The sequence below is a fragment of the Cimex lectularius genome, unplaced genomic scaffold, assembly GCF_000648675.2.
Source record: "Cimex lectularius strain Harlan isolate CLEC.00 unplaced genomic scaffold, Clec_2.1 scaffold147, whole genome shotgun sequence".
Taxonomy (NCBI): domain Eukaryota; kingdom Metazoa; phylum Arthropoda; class Insecta; order Hemiptera; family Cimicidae; genus Cimex; species Cimex lectularius.
The window spans coordinates 919,108-940,379 of record NW_019392851.1 but is presented as its reverse complement, the minus strand read 5'-3'; the positions used below and the strand labels follow the sequence as shown (position 1 = coordinate 940,379).

The 21,272-nt window shown below is 35.3% G+C and overlaps 3 protein-coding genes across 9 annotated transcripts; 1 reads left to right on the top strand and 2 right to left on the bottom strand.

Moving 5' to 3' along the window:
- Positions 1-20: 20 nt before the first annotated feature.
- LOC106668205 (probable E3 ubiquitin-protein ligase bre1) lies at positions 21-4,939 on the bottom strand. The gene is made up of 2 exons (XM_014396740.2): positions 4,461-4,939; positions 21-2,693 (listed from the first exon to the last, which is right to left on the bottom strand). The coding sequence occupies exons 1-2, from the start codon at positions 4,829-4,831 to the stop codon at positions 413-415; spliced, it is 2,652 nt and encodes an 883-aa protein (XP_014252226.1). The 5' UTR covers positions 4,832-4,939; the 3' UTR covers positions 21-412.
- LOC106668172 (intron-binding protein aquarius) lies at positions 2,700-20,490 on the top strand. 6 transcript variants are annotated; one of them, XR_001340720.1, is made up of 5 exons: positions 2,700-3,368; positions 3,502-3,543; positions 3,627-3,666; positions 4,485-4,541; positions 4,599-6,876. XR_001340720.1 is itself a non-coding variant. In XM_014396707.2 (2 exons), the coding sequence occupies exon 2, from the start codon at positions 16,074-16,076 to the stop codon at positions 20,418-20,420; it is 4,347 nt and encodes a 1,448-aa protein (XP_014252193.1). In that variant the 5' UTR covers positions 2,721-3,368; positions 15,933-16,073; the 3' UTR covers positions 20,421-20,490. The 6 variants fall into 6 exon arrangements, 1 of the variants encoding a protein (XP_014252193.1); XR_001340723.1 differs by lacking the exon at positions 3,627-3,666; XR_001340721.2 differs by lacking the exon at positions 2,700-3,368 and having other exon boundaries at positions 3,377-3,543; positions 3,627-3,680.
- LOC106668213 (nucleotide exchange factor SIL1) lies at positions 6,328-14,461 on the bottom strand. Of its 2 annotated transcripts, none has more exons than XM_024228704.1 (7): positions 14,121-14,458; positions 10,566-10,780; positions 10,239-10,492; positions 10,009-10,183; positions 9,805-9,945; positions 8,686-9,098; positions 6,328-6,432 (listed from the first exon to the last, which is right to left on the bottom strand). In XM_024228704.1, exons 1-7 carry the CDS (start codon positions 14,260-14,262, stop codon positions 6,417-6,419), a joined length of 1,356 nt encoding a protein of 451 aa, XP_024084472.1. In that variant the 5' UTR covers positions 14,263-14,458; the 3' UTR covers positions 6,328-6,416. The 2 variants fall into 2 exon arrangements, with proteins under 2 accessions (XP_024084472.1, XP_024084471.1); XM_024228703.1 differs by lacking the exon at positions 6,328-6,432 and adding an exon at positions 7,475-8,182 and having other exon boundaries at positions 14,121-14,461.
- Positions 20,491-21,272: the final 782 nt, after the last annotated feature.

The following is a 21,272-nucleotide window of genomic DNA, read 5'->3' as shown; positions in this document are numbered from 1 at the left end:
TAAAAAAGTATAAATTAAATTAATTTAAATTGATCACAATTTTTTTTAATACATCTCAGTTATCTAAATTATCAAAACTCAAAACATTTAATAACAGTAACAATTATCAAAACTAAATTTGTTATACCGGTGTATTAACTTTAAAATATTATTTTAGTTATTTACAAATGCTCATTTTTTACATAAAATCAATTTCACACAGAACTTTCTTACAATAACAATTGTTACAATAAAAATTAAGAAAATAGTGGCTGAGGCATATTTAAATTTGTTACATCTGTACATTAATTTTTACAATTACTATTTTTAATTTACAAGTGTTCATTTTGAACTTAAAGATGATTACACACAGAACTTTCTCACTCTATATCATCTTACCAAAAAACCTTTAAATTTTCCAATGGCGGGCCCCCTATGAATTATTGCTGTTGAGAGCAATCCTACGCAATAACCTCAATGTTCTTAGCACTTTAATAATTTGTACTTTGTTATCTTTACAATTGTTTCTATTTTTGTTTTTTATATTATTTATATTGTTCAAAGACTTTAGAACAGTTCTGGACAAACCACCGTTTTTTAGTTCATTTTTTGCCTTGAGGATACTCAAAAAACCAGCTGGAATGTCTTTATTATTTAATACATTTTTAATTTCCTTTTCGGTCAGTTTTGAAATATTGACTTTTTTTAATGGTGCATTTATAAATTCTGCTTCTTTCTTTTTTGGCATATCAAGGGATGTCTTTTGTAATGGTACAGTGCCTTTTAATTTGCTACTATTTTTAGCTTTTAATTCTAGTCTTTTTGCAGATCGTGTTATTCGTATATCTTGTAATTTTGTAGAGCTTTTGACTTGCAATTTGTCTATTTTTGTATGACTGGTTTTGTTTTTAGATTTTTCAGCTTCTGAATCCTGTTTTTCCTTTATTGAGCAGGCTGTTCGAAATCCATTAGTATTTTTTCTTGAACAAGAACTTTTTGGCGTACTTTTTTCCTTTCTCAATTTAACATTTAAATTTGTATTAGTTTTAGTAGTGAGCATTTGTAATTTCTTAATTTCCCTGAATCTATTTGATGTTTTAAGTTTATTTTTATACACATTGTTTTCTGAGATCTTCATTTTTGTACTCCTTTTATCACAGGTTTGTTTTCTTTTTATAGCATTGCAATCTTGTGAATGGTTTCTTTTTGCTTGTCTAGTTGTAACCATGGATGGAGGTTCTTTCGATTTTGAGCATAGTTTTATGTTTGCACCACTTGAACAAGCAAGTTCTGTCAACGGGATTCTTGTCAGTCTAACAATAGCACGCCTGTTGATGGCATGCTGAATCAATCGTCGCAACCTATCTTTCTCTTCAAACGCCTTATTTTTTGAATAATTTTTGTGCTGTCCTTCTGAGTATATTTTTAATGTGTTGAAATCTTGTTGGTTTTGTTTAGACTTCAATTTTGTCAAAGAGATTTGCATAGGTTTCAAATCAGATTTATTTACAGGTTTTCTTTCTGTCGAATCTCTAGATATATTTTCCAAACGGTTCATGAGATTTGTTGAACTTCTTAGACTAAGAATGGATTTATTCATCAAATTGCTATCTTTCAACTTCTTCCTGATAGATGCATGTCCAATTTGTTTCAAAAGGCTTGTACTTTTTACACTTTCTTTTTTCTTATTTTTGCCAATTGATTCTTTTACAACAAACTTCGCCCTGACAAGCTTCGTTGTTGGAATGGTTTTGTTAGCCAATAGTTGTGTTTTTAATATATTATCAGTTTTAAATAAATTGTTTGCTTTGGTATTTTTGATCTTCAATTTTTCTTTGTTTTTAATATTACACATGAAACAATCTTTTGTTAATCTTTTGGCTTGGTCTAATTTCTTTTGCTGTAAACTATTATCTTCATTTCTGTAAACAGTGAACTTATTTTGTTTTGATAAATTATCAACACTTCTGTTTTTCTTCTTAATAATCTTTTTAACATCCTCATTATTTTCATCTTTCAATCTTGTTTTTCTTATCTTAGTTGGTACTACAGGTTTCTGTTTTCCTTTTTCTAAAACTTTGTCTTTGGTTACATTATTGACTTCACAGTTATTTTTAGATGTTTTCAAAATTTTATTTACATCATCTTTTTGCATTCTCTGTTGGTTTGAATTGATATTTTGTTGGTTCTCTTGATTTTCTATGTTTTCAATTTGCAAGCCCTTGCTATCACTCGATGTTTCTGGTGTCGCTTTAGATACAGTTTTCGCTTGGGAGGAATCCTCCATTTTGTCCTGGTTAGATTTATTCAACAAATTAACCTCTTTGGATTGCGATTTGACTTTTAATCGTGAAATCTTGTGAAATTTAAAGTCTCCAACTTTGGGGCGTTTTGAAGATTGGTTGAGTGTTTTAAGTAAACAGTTTAAGGCTATGTTGCTCGACGTGCTCCTGCTGAATTTGCTTTTTGCACTTATCGATTCGGGAGAGGTCCAGGAAGACAGTGACTGCAAGATTCCGTTTGAAGCGTAACTGAAAAAAGCCTTATTTCCTTTTGATGTAGAGTTAAAAGATAGAGGTAATAGCATTTTTCTCGTGGGGTTTGAATCCACCATAGAACTAGATGTACCTCGAGGACTCCCCATGGAAGACATCGGTGATAACGACATCACGGTATACAAGTTATCCTTTTCATCTGGAAATTTCTCGATATGCCTGAAATTTAAAACATAAACTTAATTAAAAATAAATGATTTGCTTGGGCATGTTAGACTTCTCCCCCTAGCTATCCTCATAGCCAAATGAGAGCTATGTGCCAGTAGTGTTTAGTTGAACTTGGTAGCAAAACATTTGAAAGCAAGCTAACATTATATATTTTTTACAGTCCATCAAAAAGCAGCTAGGAACATTTAAACAAAATCCTTTTTAACATTTTATAAAAATTTTACATTTAAAAAAAATGTTTTGTCAGATTGATTGTCTCTAATCATAGCTTGTTTACCCAGCACACAGTACCATTTTAGCATTTTTCCAACCCTTAGAATGTATTCTAAGTCTAAAAACAGACATTATGATAAGTTTGACAGCAAAACTTATAAAGTTTAGGATTTAAATTATTCATCAATCAAGTTTATTGCAAAATTTTAACATTACGATCCACAGGGCAAAGAACTGTTTATTTATAGAGTTAATCCCAATCTGGTCATTATTATGAAAACAGAAGTGTGGCCGAACCTTATCAAGGCACTGCATCACAGAATCCACGAAAAAAGCAGTTTATTGATTTTTAAGACTTCCTATCTTGTAAATGATAAAGAATATTATTGGAAGATATGTTAAATCGTAAGAATGGAGAGAAAAAAAAGCAATGAGGGTCACATGACAATTTTTGTAAGTATTCATTAATTTGTCTATTGTTTTTTTTAATGTGATAATTAGCCTTAACTGGCCCTTGTGATATACCTACAAAAATTGTTAGCCCTAATTTGTTTTTTTGTTTTTTTTAAATCTCATTGTTGGATAGTCATCTAAGGAGATGAAGCATATCTATTTTTGTAACTTTTGCGTAAGTCTTAATTTATTTAATTATTCATATGTCTAGATTTTCATAGTAACTGTTTTTCTCTCTCTCCTCTCTCTCGTTTTTAGAGATAGAAAACATTCTAAGGATTAGAAAAATGCTAAAATGGTATGTGTAATTAGGTAAACAAGCGATGATTAAGGCAATCAAACTGATAAAACATTTGTTAAAAATTTAAAACATTTTTAAAATCCGAGGGGATCGAAGTTACAATAGTTCAAGTGGTTAGACCGCGGTGTATTGAGCCAAAGGTTATGGGTTCGAATCCCGCTCGTGACACTAATTTTTCATCTCCATCCAAAACCTTAGACAAAAATATTAATTCACATAAGTAATATGGTCGATTATGACCACTAAACAAATATGATTAATTTAATAATTAAAAGAAGTAATTACTTCACTAAAAGCTCTCTGTGGCCACATCATAAGTTGCTGAGAATCGAAACCTGATTACATGACATTTGGAAGTATGGCAAAAAAAGGAAAAATTTGAACAGTTATAGGTTGAGATGGAGAGTTGGTGTCTGAGGGGATTGAAGTCACGATGGCTCAAGTGGATAAAACAGTGGCGCATTGAGCTGAAGGTCGTTGGTTCAAATCCCACTCGAAACACTAATTTTCTTCTCAATCAAAAACCTTAGATAAAAAGATTAATAAATTGGCATTTATAAAATGTTAAGAAGGATTTTGTTTAATTATTCCTAGCTGCTTATTGATGGATTATAAAAAATATATAATGTTAGAATTGAGTTTCACCTTGACCTGGACCTGTTTAGTGGACAGAATACAACGACCTTATGCTGTACTGTCAATCATTATGTGCACGATTTGGTCTGCAGTTTGATAGTTTTAATTGGTTTAATTTTATAATATGCAATATTTACAATAAATATCAAGTTTACCTAAAATCTCTTATCCTGTAATAGATGACATCTAGAAAATATTCCGGGCTGTCTTCTACGTCTTTGTAGTACAAGTAGTCGGTAAGATTCAATAGTTCATTTTTGCTAATGCAGTCATTTATGTACTGGTGTTTGAAGGCTATCCTGTTGAAGTCGTTCCTGTTCTCGTATGTCTGCTGATCGACGAGTAGGACAGTTTTGGGCTGCATCTGACAATATTCCTGTTCGACGCGTCCGCCGCTGTTCCATATCACCTCCGCAAGCGCGTTCTTCTCCTCTTCTTCAGTGAGGATCAAATGGAAAGAAATGGCAAAGCCCTCGTCAGAAAGGAACAAAGCCGGGTTCACCGGCTCCTCTGCGTTCTGGTCCATCCCGTTTCACGTTTCGACCGACTACATTTGTCAAGACGTATGGTTAAACGGAACGAGCTGAATTCAGAAGTACGAACAACGTGGACGAAAATAAACAAACCGTTTACCCTACAAATAAAAATTAGGAGGGCATCATCAACATTTACCTCAGAACCTAGCAAATGCTATTATTGCAGTACATAGTGCTTCCAGCGGAACTGCTTGTAATCAAAGAATTGGTGGGGTACTAAGCAGTCTGTGGTCTTGATCAGCTCATGCTATTGTTGTGCATAATGTTCATGATGATGCCTGTTGACAACTACAGTTGATGCAAACTGATCAATATTACAAAATCATAATTAAAAAAACAATTTGTCAGCTCGATCACCTAGCGTATGTTATCGCTGTGTTACTCCTACACGAGGGAAGACTTCTTTCATTTTTTGACTGATTGTCCCATTCTCACAGAGTTTCGAGTTCTCTTTTTAGGAGAGTTTTGAGATTGCGTCTGATTGCAAAACTTAATTCCCTGGATTGCTCTAGCGTATCACAGAGAGCTCATGGAGAAGTTTAATTTTTAATTTTATGTTGAGAAGCACTAACAATTTTAATCTAATTTAATTTTGGTTGGGCACTAAACCCCCTAACCAGTCTGTGGTCTTGAACAGTTTGTGCTCAAATAAAAAATGCATATTGCTCATAACAATGCTTGTAACTATAGAAGGTGAAAACTGATCAATATCCACTGGAAATGTTACAAAATCATTAGAAAAATCAACTTGGTACGGTTGATCATCTAGCCCAAATTGCTTGCAAAGTTCCCATGGTGAACTTGCTTGTGACTACAGTTGGTTGGGCACTAAACCCACTAACCAGTCTGTGGTCTTGAACAGCTCATGCTCAAATAAAAAATGCATAATGCTCATAACAATTCTTGTAACTACAGAAGGTGCAAACTGATCAAAGCCACTGGAAATGTTACAAAATCATTAGAAAAATTAACCTGGTTCGGTTGATCATCTAGCCCAAATTGCTGTGCATAGTTCTCATGGTGGATCTGCTAATAAGTACACAATTGTTGCAAACTGTTCACATTTTAATTTTACTTATTTTCATTGATTATAACTATTATACCCATGTTTGCAACTGTTAAAAAGAAAAGCAAGAAATGATGGATCTGCTTGTAACTCTCAGTTGGTAGGGTACTAACAAGTCTGTGGCCTAGATCAGCTTATGCTAAAATTCAAATTGCGTAAAACTTATATATGTAATTACAGTTGGTGCAAATTTCCACTAGAAAAGCTACTAATCATTAAAAAAAAAAAATTGGTTCAGCTTGATCATTTAGCTCAAAATTGCTGTGCATAGTTCTCATGGTTGATCTGCTAATAAGTACATGGTAGACACAAATTGATTGCTTTACAAAGGTTGATTATTATAGTACATTATTACTATTAAAAATATCACCTAGAAACTGTTTAGATTGCTGTACGTAGTTTTCATGATCCAGTGTTTCGCAGGGAGTTCTTTTGTTGACAGTGACACTTCGAGGAGACAACGAACGTGAAAATCTTTAGATGTTATGTGTTTGTGTCTTGTTCTTTTACTAGTGATTTGACAACCTGAGGTAACAAAGAAATGATAGCAAGTTAAGAAAATAGAAGAAAAAATATGAATCAGTAAAAAAGATGTGGAAAAAAAAGCAGAATTTTCCATTTTATGCATAGAATACTGGTGATGACCAGTAGATGTTTGTTACCCTGTAACTAATATGTATGTACTACTACTGCCATAGGTCGTATTTTGCTTCAATTTAGTAGTAATTCAATATGCTGAAAATAAAATATATAACGCACCAAGTGTGAATGCTGAAGAAACCTAATTAATAAAAAATTGTCTCTAGTTAGAAGTAGTTTAAGTAAAAAATTTGGCAAATAATGTTGTCACCTTTGCTCAAGCTTATAACTCTCCATACAGTAGTTCTAATGATCAGGATGCCTGATTTTGTTTGTATATTTTTTCAAGAATCTATTTTACATCAGAAAATAATAACTGATCAATATGTTTATGACTTTATTTAAATGAATTAGTGCCCTATAAACAAAACTCCTGATGTTTAATCTGAGCGCATGACAGTACATTGACCCAGTTCCAGCAAGCTGTCGTGTGAATCTTTACTCGAACCAATTCACCCAGTTTTTCTCACCCTCATAGCTCTGCTTCCTCTTAAGTGGACTTTTGAACTTTGAAATATAAATTAAGCTTAGGTCGCTTAGGAAATTGTAAAAATTTGAGCACTCAATATTAAGCCTTTTCAAAAAGGGAGAATTTTAAAATTTGTATTTTTGTTACTGACTGACTCCCTGATAATCAAAATTCAAAGGAATCCCTGATTACCTGGAAATGTGAAATTCAATAGAAAGATATACAGCAAGTAAAGGAAAAAGTCAGAAAATTGCAATTTTCTCAAAATTAGTGCTGCTTTAGGGGTGGAGGGTGTAATTGCATCATCAAAATTATAAGGCCCTGCCCGTTCAGGTGAGAAACATGAAATTTGATACAAAGATAGGTCTTATATTGTAAAAAAGATAAAAATCTGAAAATGCCAAGTTGGATGTAATTAGAGAAAAATATGTTGTGTTAAATATAGGTTTAACTGAAATATAACAAAACAACTTTAATTTATTAAATTTAACAAACATCAATTAATCTGATGTCAATCTTATTTGACAAACACCAAGCTCTTGGCCAATTTTTATGTGGCACCATAAGCCTTAATTAGGCACATTTAAGGGCTCTGTTTCAAACAAGAACCATGATGACAAAATTGAAATAACACATTTATTAAAGATTTTATCACAGAAAACTATTTACACTTATACAACTGCCCATATTTATTAATAGCCAGCGTTTAGGCTTTAATATTTTTTTAAACAATATTTTATTCATTTTTCCATACAAAAATTTAACAATTTTCAGTTAGAAACTTGTAAAAATTTACATCAACCCAATCATGATGAACTTTTTATTTATTGCTGGAATTTAACGTTTCTTAGTTGCAATGTCCATTTTTTAATGGTAAAATTAATAACTTATCAATCAACATCATTAGGTGTATGATGTATTTTAAAAATACTTTCTAAAAGTAAATTTATTGCTTATTGAAAAAATATAATTTAAAAAATTAAAATAACATAATATACCTTTTGGTATTTTCTTCCTTAAAAAACTGAAGAGTGTTGAAATATTGCATTAATTTAAAATGAAAGTGGTCAATCGGTACTTTCGGTTGCTTGAACAATTTCATAAGAGTGGAAAAAATATGTTAATTTTGCCTTAATTGCATCCCACGATGAGATTTCCTCTTGAGGTCTGTCGAGCAAGCAAAAAATATTTTCTTTGTAAAATGCTTTCACAGGTTGTCTTGATCGGTTTCTATGGTCATCTGTTTATAAAATTGTAAAGGCTAATTAGGAGCCTAACATGAATTGTCGCTTTGTAAGTAGTTGATAAAATAAAGGCAATCCAGTACAAAAACAAACAAAACGTTGTGTACGATGGATTTCAGGTTGTTTAAGACATAAATGTTTGAAATATTTTTGTTGCAATATTTCAAGTCCTCTAGAATTAATGAAAAATAAAACAACATTCTTTTTTAATGTTTGCATGATAATCCAGTCTTATTAAACATTTATCGCAGTTGTACTTATTTAATAAACGGTTAAGAGAAAAAAAATACGAGCTTTGACAGATAATTTTTTAATCTGTGACTAGAGAAGAAAAAGAAGAAAAAAATAATAATAAAAAAGAACTTTCATAGAAAATTCCTGACTGTTAAAAAAATAAAATAAAATCATAAAATAAAAATTTTTTACAACTCATCATTTTTCCTTGTCATCAGTTGACTAAGTTTGATGAACAGTGCATGGATCCACATGTAGTCTTGATCCTCCTGGCCTATAAGGTTTTTCAACTTTTCCGCCATGCTAACTAAAAATGGCCCATGCTGATAGAATGTCGGGGCACACGGCTTAGCGATATTTATCATACTGGTGGCCACCAGCTCAACAAGCTCAAAGTCATCTGGGTGGCGTAACAGCACATTTATCAGCGCTTCGCACCAGCCTTCCTCTATCAGGCGTTCTTTGAGCCGCAGTGATTTCTGCTGTCGCTCAAGCTCTTTGGCCTGAGCCTGCTCGAAGCTCGACTTCTGTGACATGTCTTCTTTCTGAGACTCGGAGTGTTGAATTTCAACTATGAGGTCGTTTATAAGATTCAGTGCTTTGACCTGAAACAGAGTAAAGAAACGGAATAGCTAAAATGTGGAAATAATTTTGTATTAATATTATTTAAAATCTGTAGTATGGTCGTTGCAGAACATTTTGGCTTGCAAGACACATTTCAACTTCTCGCCATCTTCAGTGTGATCTGTGTGGTTTCTGTTAAATCAAGTCCTTTTTTATAAATTCACGTAAGGTGGGTGACTTAAGTGTTACCTTCGTCTGTCGGTGTCTTTAAAGCAATTTGGATCACAAGGCAAAATCAATTTGACAAAAAGACTATGGTCTTGATTTTCTTAAATTTTGAAGGGGTTATCCACTGTTTGTATCAGTTGGAGGCTCTATTTCCAACTTTTTTATGAAGTTATAATAAGAAGAAAGAGATTTTCCAGATGAGCACGTCTTCATACAAACAAAAAACAAAGTGGAAAGAATCAACTTCTACCTACTACACCTGACCTTGCTCCTTCAACCCACTACCTCTTTGGGGCAATTGCTCTCTTTCTCAAGTAAACAATTTTTCATCCGAGCAGCTATCATCTAGATAAGAATTTTATTTATAACAAAAAATATTGGAAATGTAAAATAAATTTAGTTTTGATTCTGGAAACTATTTTTTTTACTACTAATATAATATAGCAAAATTTCTCTACATTTTGTGTATAAGTAAAAGTAGATAAACTTAATAAGAATTTCACGTTTAATAAATTTTACCTGAATTTTAAGCTGATCACTTGTATCAGAGTCAAACTGCTTGACTAAAGCCTTCAAGCCCCCGTTGTCTAAAAACTGCCCCTGTGCCAATGGAAACCATCTGATGAGGCAAGAGAGACCATAAAGGGCTCCTGATTTAACCTTTGATCAAGATAAAATTTAATATATAGACTGTTTTTTGCCTTAAAAAATAAAACAGCATACTTTAGGGTGAGAATCTAACACTAAAGTCCTTAATAGCACGGGTATCGCTCCATTTTCCAGCGCACCTATTTGTACTTTAGGATTGCTTTGGACAGCAGAGCCGAAAAGCTTTGCTGCTTCATATCTGACTCGCCATGATGTCGAATTGAGAGAAGTAAAAACGACCTCCTTGATCCTAAAATTATCAGGATTTAGAGGACAAACTCACATTGAATGCCTTGCATACTAACCCGTTGGATTTCATAAAATAATTAGCATTGTCCGTCTGATGCAAAAGATACTCGAGATGGCTTAACAGGCCTTCTTCGTGTTCGAGTTCCTTCTTGTCGACATGTCCTTCATGCCTGCGCCCAGTCAAATCCTTGTATTCTTCAATCAATTGGCCTATCACTTCTATTTCTGTTTTCATGTCCATGTTGACATCACCGAGTTCTTTTTTTAACTCAAAGTAAGATCGGAACTTTTTCTTCACCCTGTCTATATCCTGTGTATACATAAAACCAACAATTAATAAACAGACATAACAATTTCTGATATAAATTTGAACAATACTTTACCTCTTGGTTGTCCGGCAAAGGCGGGATATTCTTTTCTTCCATCTTGTACAAAACGTCTTTCAAATCCTCCCAGGAGAGATTGATATTGTCTGGTTGGCTGACATGTGACAGACCTTTGTTTTTGTCCACTTGCTCATTCGGGTCGATGAGTTTCGCCTCTCTCTCACCCGTGTTGAGATTCATGCGGACATGTAAGCCTCTCGGAATAGCTTGATCTGAAAAGAGGCAAAAACAATTAAATAACAGCAACTACATTGGCGATCAGTATGGGAATTGCATAAACTAAGCATATTGTTAAATTACATTTATCAACCACCACTGTTTTTATGCACATAATTTAAATTTTAATGTAATAAATAAAATTCCTCGATGCTCTAGTCAATGAGTCCAATGAAACTACCCATACAGGCCTAAATATGTTTGCCTTTTGTTCAAAATTTAATCCGCTAACATTACCAGTTCCATAAAACCATCCAAACACCATAAATTGTCCAATCCAAAAATTTTCTTCCCGATAAATTCCCTCAAACCCTCTTTGCAGACTAAAGAGGTGATGGACTGCAGGATCTCCCATCCATTGACAGTGATAGTGACATTAGTCCTAATTAAATGGACATCGTTGTAGTACATTGCTGATGAGTAATTTCTCCACTCGTGTGTCAGAATGTGTCCAATATATCGTTTATTATTCTGTACATATATTTCTTTCTCAATGATACTTGTTACTAATTGAAGCTAGTTATATTGCACTTAAATACAAAATAAAAATAAATAAATATTTTCTCCAGACACTTTATTAAAGAAAATGCAATAAAACTACCTATTTCCAGTTTATTAGAGTATTATAACTGTAGATCGGAGGAAACTGTAGAACTTATCAATAGGATCTCTTCCAGGTTTGAGAACAAGGTAACCCCTTATTTGGATACCAGCACATAAAGGATACCATGGCAATGCAAAGGCGGATGGCCTGGCCAAAGAAGGTTCTAATACTGCGTTTGTGAGGCCACAACAGGTATAACCTCACTCTATGAGCACAGCGAAAGAGAGTATTAATAACTGGGGCATAAAACAATTCCTCACGGAGTGGAATTTATCCCCTGGACACAGGTAATCGAAAGAGTTTGTTAAGGCAATCAAACCAGCAGAATCGAAATGGCTATTCTCTATCTCAAGGAGGGGAATTAGGAGACTGATAGATATCCTAACAGGCCACTGCCCACTGAGAAGACACCTCTTCGTAATGGGTATTCTACCAGATCCCTTTTGCTGTTTTTGCGAAATAAAAGAAGAAACGGCAAGGCACTACCTCGCAGAGTGTGACAGGTATGCTAGGTCTAGATTTGAAATCTTTGAAGTAGAGGACATCACCAAATCACTCCCCAAGATTAAATGGTCCAAAATCTTGGGGTTTGTGAACAGGTTCAAGAGATTTATGCAGGACATGTGAGCCGACCAAGTCCTGGATCTTTTAGGGATGGGGTACGAGGCATTTAACCCCTCGAGTCTTGGTCACCCACCCTGCATAATATATACATATAGAGTATTATAATTTAAGTTTATAGTTCTCACATAATTTTTATTCAAATAAATGAAACTGTATTAATAAAGTCTATAATGCCAGCAGTTCATATTTCTTAAAAATATCGACTAATTACTGTAATGCATCGACAATCAATATTGAAGACTAAGACAAGATTTTACGGCCCAGAATTTGATAGTGCCTAATTATCAGAGACCGTTAAATTCTGGTTAATTGTTCACAAAGCACAGAAACCAATTAATAAAATCTCAACTATTTATTTTGAGTATTTTCACAACTGACTGTTTCATGCAGTTTTATGATCCCTCAAATTTGTATTTGTAAATATAGTTCAAATGACTCATTAGAAAATAAATCATTTGGCATCAAAATCTTATTGACCTTTAGGCTATTTAACTTTTGTTTGATAGATAAAACCGGTTTGAATCAGCCAACAAGGATGATCAGAGATGAATAACTTAAACATATTTAATGAATATTAAAGCATTTCTTTTTATAAAAAATCATATTTTTATTAATATTTTAATATCTATGTATGCCAGTAAAACATAAAAATGTCTTTTTCTTGAGATTCTCTTCAGTGTTTTAGTGTTATTCGTGATTAAAATAATTTTCACAGGAATTTTAATGCATAATCAAGGATAATTAATTAACTTGTAACACTGGTTCATCTAGGAAACAAATGAACTTTTTATAAAAACCAAAAGGCCGAGAAGCGATCGATGATATTCTAACTGAAAAGCGACAAGACTGCATCTCATGATCTCCAAATAATCATTAATTAACGGTCACTAAATATTAAACATTTTTCTAAAAATTAACTGTATTGGCAAATTTCACGAAATCCATGAGGCTCGAGGCCAATGTCACAACAGAGTGGATCAAACACTGAGTAAAGTTAAAGAATGGTCCACTAAAATTTATTTTAACCATGTAAAACACTGTATTTACACTCTACTTGCCTGATCCATTGGGCAATATCGGGATCAGGGTACTATACATTATGGCATGGACCAGTATTGGTTATTCATTATCTAAACAAGTCTTATATACAGTTAAATTCACACCGTTATGGATTATGAAGGAAAAAATATCTTGATGTCATTTTCCCCGTTAAATTTACTTGTCCATGTTCGTTAATTGTTTTCACAAGCTCTGTTCAGCGACTTAATGTACTATGAGATTATAACTTGTCTCTAGTTTGGAATGACTGCATACATTACACCTTTGACCTGATTTCATCAGATATAACTGACTTAATAGCTAATAACTTGAATTAGTTGAAAATACTGAGTGGGTCTTACTTGTGCAAATTCATTATTTGTTTTTACAAAAAACTTTGTTTTGACAAAAATTCAGTTCAGCATTAAGTTCAATATATTATAACAACTTGTTGCTAGTCTGGAATGAATTTCAGCTTAGACCTTTGGTTTTCATCAGCTATAACTAGCATAATAGTACAAAAGTTTCAGTCTTGATCTCATATTCAATGTTAAAAGTGCTGAATGGTTCTTACTTGTTCATGTTCATAAATTGTTAAAATTTCAGTTCTGCAACTCAATATATTATGATTTGTCTCTAGTCTTGTGTGAATTTTTACTTATGTTCATAAATTGTAATCACAAAAGTTATGGTCAGCGACTCAATATATGATGATGACTTGTTGCTAGTCTGGTTTCTGTACATACATTACACCTTACAACTGTTTTTCATCATTAACATAACAGTCAAACCAACATAGCTTATACAGCTGCCAATTATGAAGAATCAAAGACTGTAATTTAGACTTGATCTAATGTTTCATGTTAAAAGTGCTGAATGGGTTTGTAATTGTACATGTTAATTGCTATCAGAAAATGCTTTGTTATCACAAAAACTTTGTTGACAAAAGGTGTGGTGATAAGAAGTGAAAGACTTGAGACTCTGTAGCCAGACGTTTTTTAATGCTTCGGCAAATTCTTTGGACTGTATTTACTTTTCTAGATCGAGCTGTCAGATTTTTTCCGTTATACCTTTCTTAATCGGTTTCCATTCGTTGGTGGCAACGAAGAATTCGCTCTCCGATTCGTTGTCCTTGTCGGATTTTTCGCATCGGAGGATCGAGACGGTCGAGCAGAAGGCCGTGAAGAGCAAAATCGTCTTGACGTTCCTCATCTCTCATTCGCAGAAGAAATTTCGGGCTGATCGTCTCGTCGTGTTCCACCTACGGAGTTCGGACTTGAGTTGAGTGAATGTGAAACCTATCGCGGCGAGAATGCCGATAGCCTGGGTGGGGAGAAAATTCAACTCTGTTGCCCTGGCGACGGCCAATCTCTTTTGATCAAAAGCTCCAATCAAGTCTAGAAACGTAGTTCTTCAAAATGATCAGCAACTTGCACTACTCTACTATCAAAAAAGCCACGTGTTTTTAGTTGCTTCTTCCATTAGTTGTTTCTTCTTTTGCAAGAAGAAGAATGTCATATTTTCCCCCAAAAAAATTATACATTAATAAGCTATTAGCAGATGCAATCGAGAGATGTAGTCAGTTAAATTTGAACAAAGGGTACAAAAATAAGAATATAGCTATTGTGTCAGATAGCCGAACAACCATCAAAGCATTAAGTTCCAACATCATTAGCTCAAAGATGGTGTCCAATCGCAAACCTAAACTAAACAGATTAGGTAGATCACCCTCTGTTGGGTCCCAGGACATGTGGGAGTAGAGAGCAACTAGAAAGCAAATGTCCTTGCGAGGAAAAAGGCTGCTACACCGCTGATATGTCCTAAGCTCTTCTGGCATGGGATTCACACTGTCAATAAGTACCTCAAACAAAAGGACAAAATGAAAATGAAACAGTGGAATTCACTCATTGGAAATAACCAATCAAAGAACCTTCAGGCAAATTTTGGTAGGAAAAAAACAACAGAATACATCAAAGGAAGCAGGAGAAAAACTAAAAATCCTAACAAAATTCTTAACAGGACTTTTTGGGCATATCCCCTTAGTGGTTGATGGCGAACAAGGACACTGAAGACTGAATGGGCAAGATTGGCATAACACATGCCTAAAGATCCAGATTCTGACAAGAAGCAGAAGAGACATCAACACACCTACTAACAAACTGTGGTGCCACACTTTCAAATACCTTGATAAACTAGGATGTATCGGTGTGCTGTAAGAACAAAAGGGGGGGATACATTAACTTTTAAAGGGCTCACTATTCATATTTTGTACCATAGTCATGGGAGGATTTTTTAAAATTCTTTTGAGTTGTATTCACTCATGACCCATAAATAATGACTGAAAATACATTAATATGAAAATAAAGTAGGAAAGGTGGACATGAAAAATAAGTCAGTTTATTCTAGTTTATTAATTAATTAAAACTATATTTTTGAATCTTTTGATTAGCATTATTCTGTAGATGAACTCACAGACTTCTCAATGCTATCTATAAATTCTGTGCCTCTTCAGGTGTTCCTCAAGGCTAACATATAGGTCCGCTATTATTTCTTCTTTTTATTAATGACATTTCAACAGCTTTCTCTGATACTAGTTTTTTAACTCTTTGCTGATGATTGAAACTGTTTGAGACAATTAAGTCAAGGTTCAACCAAATCATACTCCAAACCAACCACAATGCTGTAAGGTCTGAATACTATTCTTTCCTTAATATTTGCAAATACAGCCAAATCTCATTTTTTAGATCTACAAGTTTTAAGTTGATGCAATTATTGATTTAGGAATTCACTATTACTAAAGAGTCGAGTGTTTTTAATAATATTGTTACTTTTTATGCAAGAAAATTTTTATTTTGTTTAACAGTTTTAATTTTTTGTTTTAGAAAATAGTGGGGGGTGAAAAGTTTGGCAGTTGCTGAAACTTCCACGACTGCGCTGCATAGTTCAGTTTCAGTAGTTCACGTGTAGTGCACTGCAAAATGAGTGGTCTCGTTTACTAACTACTACAGCGTCGAAGGTAGGTTATGTTTACGACTGTTTCTTGCTGCCGGTCCTTGTTTCTTGTGTTTCCTTTCTGCAGTTTTTTTGTAAATCGTTTGAAGATGGCTGCGGTCCAGCTTCCGCCGAAAGTGAAGCCCGTCGTCCTCACGGTGGACGAGATAAAAGTCGACCGCATAACTGAATTGGCTTTGCAGTACTGGGCCCCGCACACCAAGGCAGACCATAAGGCCTACGACCCGTCTATTATAGACGTGATCTACAAGCAGGAGATCAAAGGGTCGACGTTCAATGTTAGGCGGATAATGATGCTCGAGGTGAGCCAGTACCTGGAGAACTACCTCTGGCCGAATTACCGTCCCGATCAATCCACGTATGACCACATGATTTCCGTTGTCATCATGATGAACGAAAAGTTCAGGGAGAGGGTGTCCGCTTGGACGGCCATCAAGAAGAACCCCCTTCATGTCAGAGGGTTTTTGAAGCAAGTTTTCCACGCCTGTCTCGAACTTAACAGCTGCTACATTGAGAAGACTTCTCTCATAGTTTTTCTCACCAACACTTTCAACAGCATAGAGGTCGATATCATAAGGGAGCAGGTGAAGCCGCTGTTGTCCCTCTCGACTTGGGTCTGCTTGCACCAACACAGAAGAGAGCACGAGTTCAGGAATGCTCCAAAGTGGAAGAAGTACTGGGGGAAGATACTCAGGAAGGAGAATGAAAGGGGCGAAGAGGCTGATTGGGAGAGGAGGTTTTTATACAGGCTAATGCTGAATTTCTTAGATCATTTGGACAAAATTCCAGTCGAGAGTAAAATTGATGAATCGACAGTTCAATACTGTGAACGCTTTCTTGAGTTAATGATTGACTTGGAGGCATCCCTTCCGACCAGGCGGTTCTTTAACGTTCTTCTTGACGACTGTCAACTCGTGCTTCGTTGCCAGCTCTCTAATCTGGCAAAACGTTCTGAGGGTAAGCTCTTCCTCCAACTCCTCGACATATTGAAGTTCTACGCTCGTTTTGAAATCAACGACGTGACCGGCGATTGTCTGACAGACTCCCAAATGTCCCAGATACATTACGAATGCGTGACTTCACTTCAGAAAGCGGTATTTGCAAAATATCCGGCCCTGCAGAAATTTGCATTGGCTAATGTGGCCAGCGTTGATACGAGGGAGGCTATAATGAAACACTTTGAAGAGCTCGATACTGGCAGCCTGAGGGACATAATTGTCCAGCTCAACTTGGTTCCACCTGTTGAAAGAGAAAAAGAAGAAAACTGGTACAAAACTGACCGTAAGTTTCTTCTTGAATTACTAGCGTTCCGCCATGAAAAAAGGATTTCTCAATTGATGGAGATAAACGGCACTCCTTTGTACCCAATAGAAGATATAATTTGGGATGAAAATATAGTGCCTTCTGAGTATTATTCTGGTGAAGGATGCTTGGCTCTTCCAAAACTCAACCTTCAGTTTCTAACTCTCCATGATTATCTTCTTAGAAATCTAAATCTTTTCAGATTAGAATCAACATACGAAATCAAACAAGACATAGAAGATGGAATAAGTAGGCTGAGCCCTTGGAAGTCAGAAACGGGCGAGACTTATTTTGGCGGATGGGCAAGAATGGCCCAACCAATTGTCAGTTTCGTAGTTGTTGAAGTTACAAAGCCTGATATTGGTGAAATTGTGCCTTCTAGAGTACGTGCGGATGTCACAGTAAATCTAAACGTCAAAGAAGAAGTGAAAGCCGAATGGGAGAACTTGAGAAAACATGATGTTTGCTTTTTGATTGCTGTTAAGCCGACTCTTCCAATTGGTACCAGATACAATTTCAAGTTGCCGTTTTTAGAACAGAGTGGTGTCAAGTACGTAAGGGGCTGTGAGGTGGAAGGGATGCTCGACAACACCGGTAAAATAATTGAAGATTTGCCTGATGTCAAACCTGAACTTGCTGGCGACACCAGGACTTTTAGAGTCCTCCTAGACTCAAATCAGTACAAGCTTGATATGGAGTTGATCAACGAAGGAGAGGATGATTTCTATGAAAACTTTAATGTTATCCTAAGAAGGAAGCCAAAGGAGAATAACTTCAAAGCAGTTCTTCAGACTATCCGTGAGCTGATGAATACGGATTGCATTGTGCCAGAATGGCTTCATGACATACTTTTAGGCTATGGCGACCCTTGCTTGGCCCATTATTCTAAAATGCCTAATGAAATTTCCACTATTGATTTTAATGATACTTTTTTAAATATCGATCACTTAAGAGCAAGTTTTCCTGAGCATGAAATCAAAGTGAAAGTCGATAAGCCTACTGATTTGGTCCCACCATTTAAACTGACCTTTGAAGAAGTCATTAACAAAAAAGAGGACTTAAAAACTGATAAGAAATCGATAATCGTTGAGCCTCATATTATACCTAATCGTGGGCCTTACCCTTCAAACATTCTGAGGAAAAACACTGTTTGGTTTACCCCCACACAAGTCGAAGCTATTCGGTCAGGGATGCAGCCCGGTCTGACTATGGTAGTCGGACCTCCAGGTACAGGAAAGACTGATGTTGCAGTACAGATTATCTCCAACTTATATCACAATTTTCCAAATCAGAGAACGTTGATTGTCACCCATTCAAATCAAGCTCTGAATCAGCTCTTTGAAAAAATTATTATGCTTGATGTCGAAGATAGACATTTGCTACGTCTTGGTCACGGTGAAGGTGAATTGGAAACGGAAAAGGACTTCAGCCGGTATGGTAGGGTTAATTATGTTTTAGCCAAAAGGCTGGAGCTTCTTGAAGATGTAGAAAGATTGCAGAAGTGCTTGGGTGTAGAAGGAGACATGGCCTATACTTGTGAGACAGCTCGTTATTTCTATCTAAGTCATGTGTTCGCCAAATGGGAAGAGTTTAAAGAGGTGATTTCTAAAAAGAAAAATCGAAAAGATATCCCAGTCGAATTGATTTCTCAGCAGTTCCCATTCCATTCATTTTTCAGCGATGCTCCTCAGCCCCTTTTCAAAGGAAATTCATATGATGAAGATTATGCTATCGCCTTGGGTTGTTTTAGGCATATTGAGAAAATCTTTACTCAGTTAGAAGAATTTAGGGCGTTTGAACTTTTACGGAGTGGCCCTGATAGATCAAAGTACTTACTAGTCAAAGAAGCAAAAATAATCGCTATGACTTGTACACATGCAGCTCTAAAACGGGCAGAACTCGTTGAAATGGGATTCAAATATGATAATATACTAATGGAAGAAGCAGCACAGATTTTGGAAATTGAAACTTTCATCCCTCTACTTGTTCAGACAGTGCAGGACGGCTACAACAGATTAAAAAGATGGATAATGATCGGAGATCACAACCAGCTGCCGCCTGTCATTAAAAACATGGCGTTCCAAAAATATTCTAACATGGAGCAGTCCCTTTTTACAAGACTCGTGAGGCTTGGCGTTCCAACAGTTGATCTCGACGCTCAAGGCAGAGCTAGGCCTTCAATTTGCGATTTGTACAAATGGAGGTATAAAAATCTTGGTAATCTTCCTCATGTCATACAACGTAGTGAATATCAACTGGCTAATGCTGGTTTTCGACATGAATTTCAGTTTATAAATGTCGAAGACTTCAACGGGGTGGGTGAATCCGAACCCAGCCCTTACTTTTATCAGAATTTAGCTGAAGCTGAGTTTTGCGTAGCTGTTTTTATGTTCATGAGGCTTTTGGGCTACCCAGGGTATAAAATTACTATTCTCACTACTTATAATGGGCAGAAACATTTGATAAGAGATGTAATAAATGCAAGGTGTGCATCGAACCCATTAATAGGAAAACCTCACAAAGTAACCACTGTGGATAAATACCAAGGTCAGCAGAACGACTACGTCCTTTTATCGTTAGTAAGGACAAAAGCAGTTGGACATATAAGAGATGTGAGGCGTTTGATTGTAGCTCTATCTCGAGCGAGGCTTGGATTATACATTTTTGGCAGGGCTTCGTTATTTTTTAACTGCTTTGACTTGAGACTTGCAATGGATCAACTTGCTCAGAAACCTCTCCTCTTAGAAATCTACCCTGCGGAGCCTTACCCATCACAAAGAGCAACAGATACCCCCATGGCTGAGCCGCCAGATGTCATCCCGTCTATGTCAGAGATGGCAACGTTTGTATACAACTATTATCAAGACAGGCTGGAAAAACTCAAAGAGGTATATTATGCTAATAAAAAGGAATGGACTAAGCCAGGGGAAGAGCTTGTTAAAGCTCCAGAAACTTTAGTGTCAGCACATCCTGGGGCAGGAAGCGATACTGAAGATGAGGACTATTACAATAGCTGGGTGGAAGAAGGAAATCAAGATGAACCTATGTCAGACTAAGTTTATATAAATTTTATAATAATGTATATTTTGTTTTTTAAAAAATGTAAATATGTTGTAAAAATAGTTTTAGCATTAATTATAGGTTTTCTTTAATATTTTTACCAGTTTTGTCACTACTTTCATATCATCCTAAACCACGTATAGTTCCGTAAATAGTCATACAGTATTAGATAAATAAATAATTGTTTTTGCCAAGCTAAGAATAATATTTTCGAGTCATAGGGGGACCGCAATAGTCGAGTGGTTAAGGTGTCAAACTCTCAACTAGTAGATCCCCCGGTTGTGCGGTGTGGGTTCGATTCTCACCATCACTTCTGGACGTTTTATGATGCCTAAGGGGACTGGTGGCCGCAATTGAGAAAAATTGACACAGCACTCATCAATTGAAGGTCTGGGGGTGGGATTGGATTTCAGCGGCCCTGAATTTGGTCCCAACCCCCTTCAAAAGTGAGTTTCTTTGATGAAAGAACATCGGCACACTGGGGCTCAAAATTCATGTGCATGTTGTTCCCCAAAAAATGAAGCCAGGAATACAGTACAATAAGCTGTAGTATACAGCTGCAGTGCTCAGGGGGAACTCCTCCAGTTCATGGTATCCATTATAAAAAAAGTCGAAAAATCTTATACATTAGATGTATTTTATTAACTATATGTTATATCTACATATATTGACAATATATAGCGTATGATTTTAATACATAGAAGTAATCAGTTTGAAAGAAGAAGAAAAATGTAATATAAGATTGGACCCATGAATTTTAAATCTGACAGATTTTTCACATTAAAATTATTTTCTTTTTCTTAACAGTTTAATATTTATTTTGAATGTAAACTACACCTTTAAAAGTT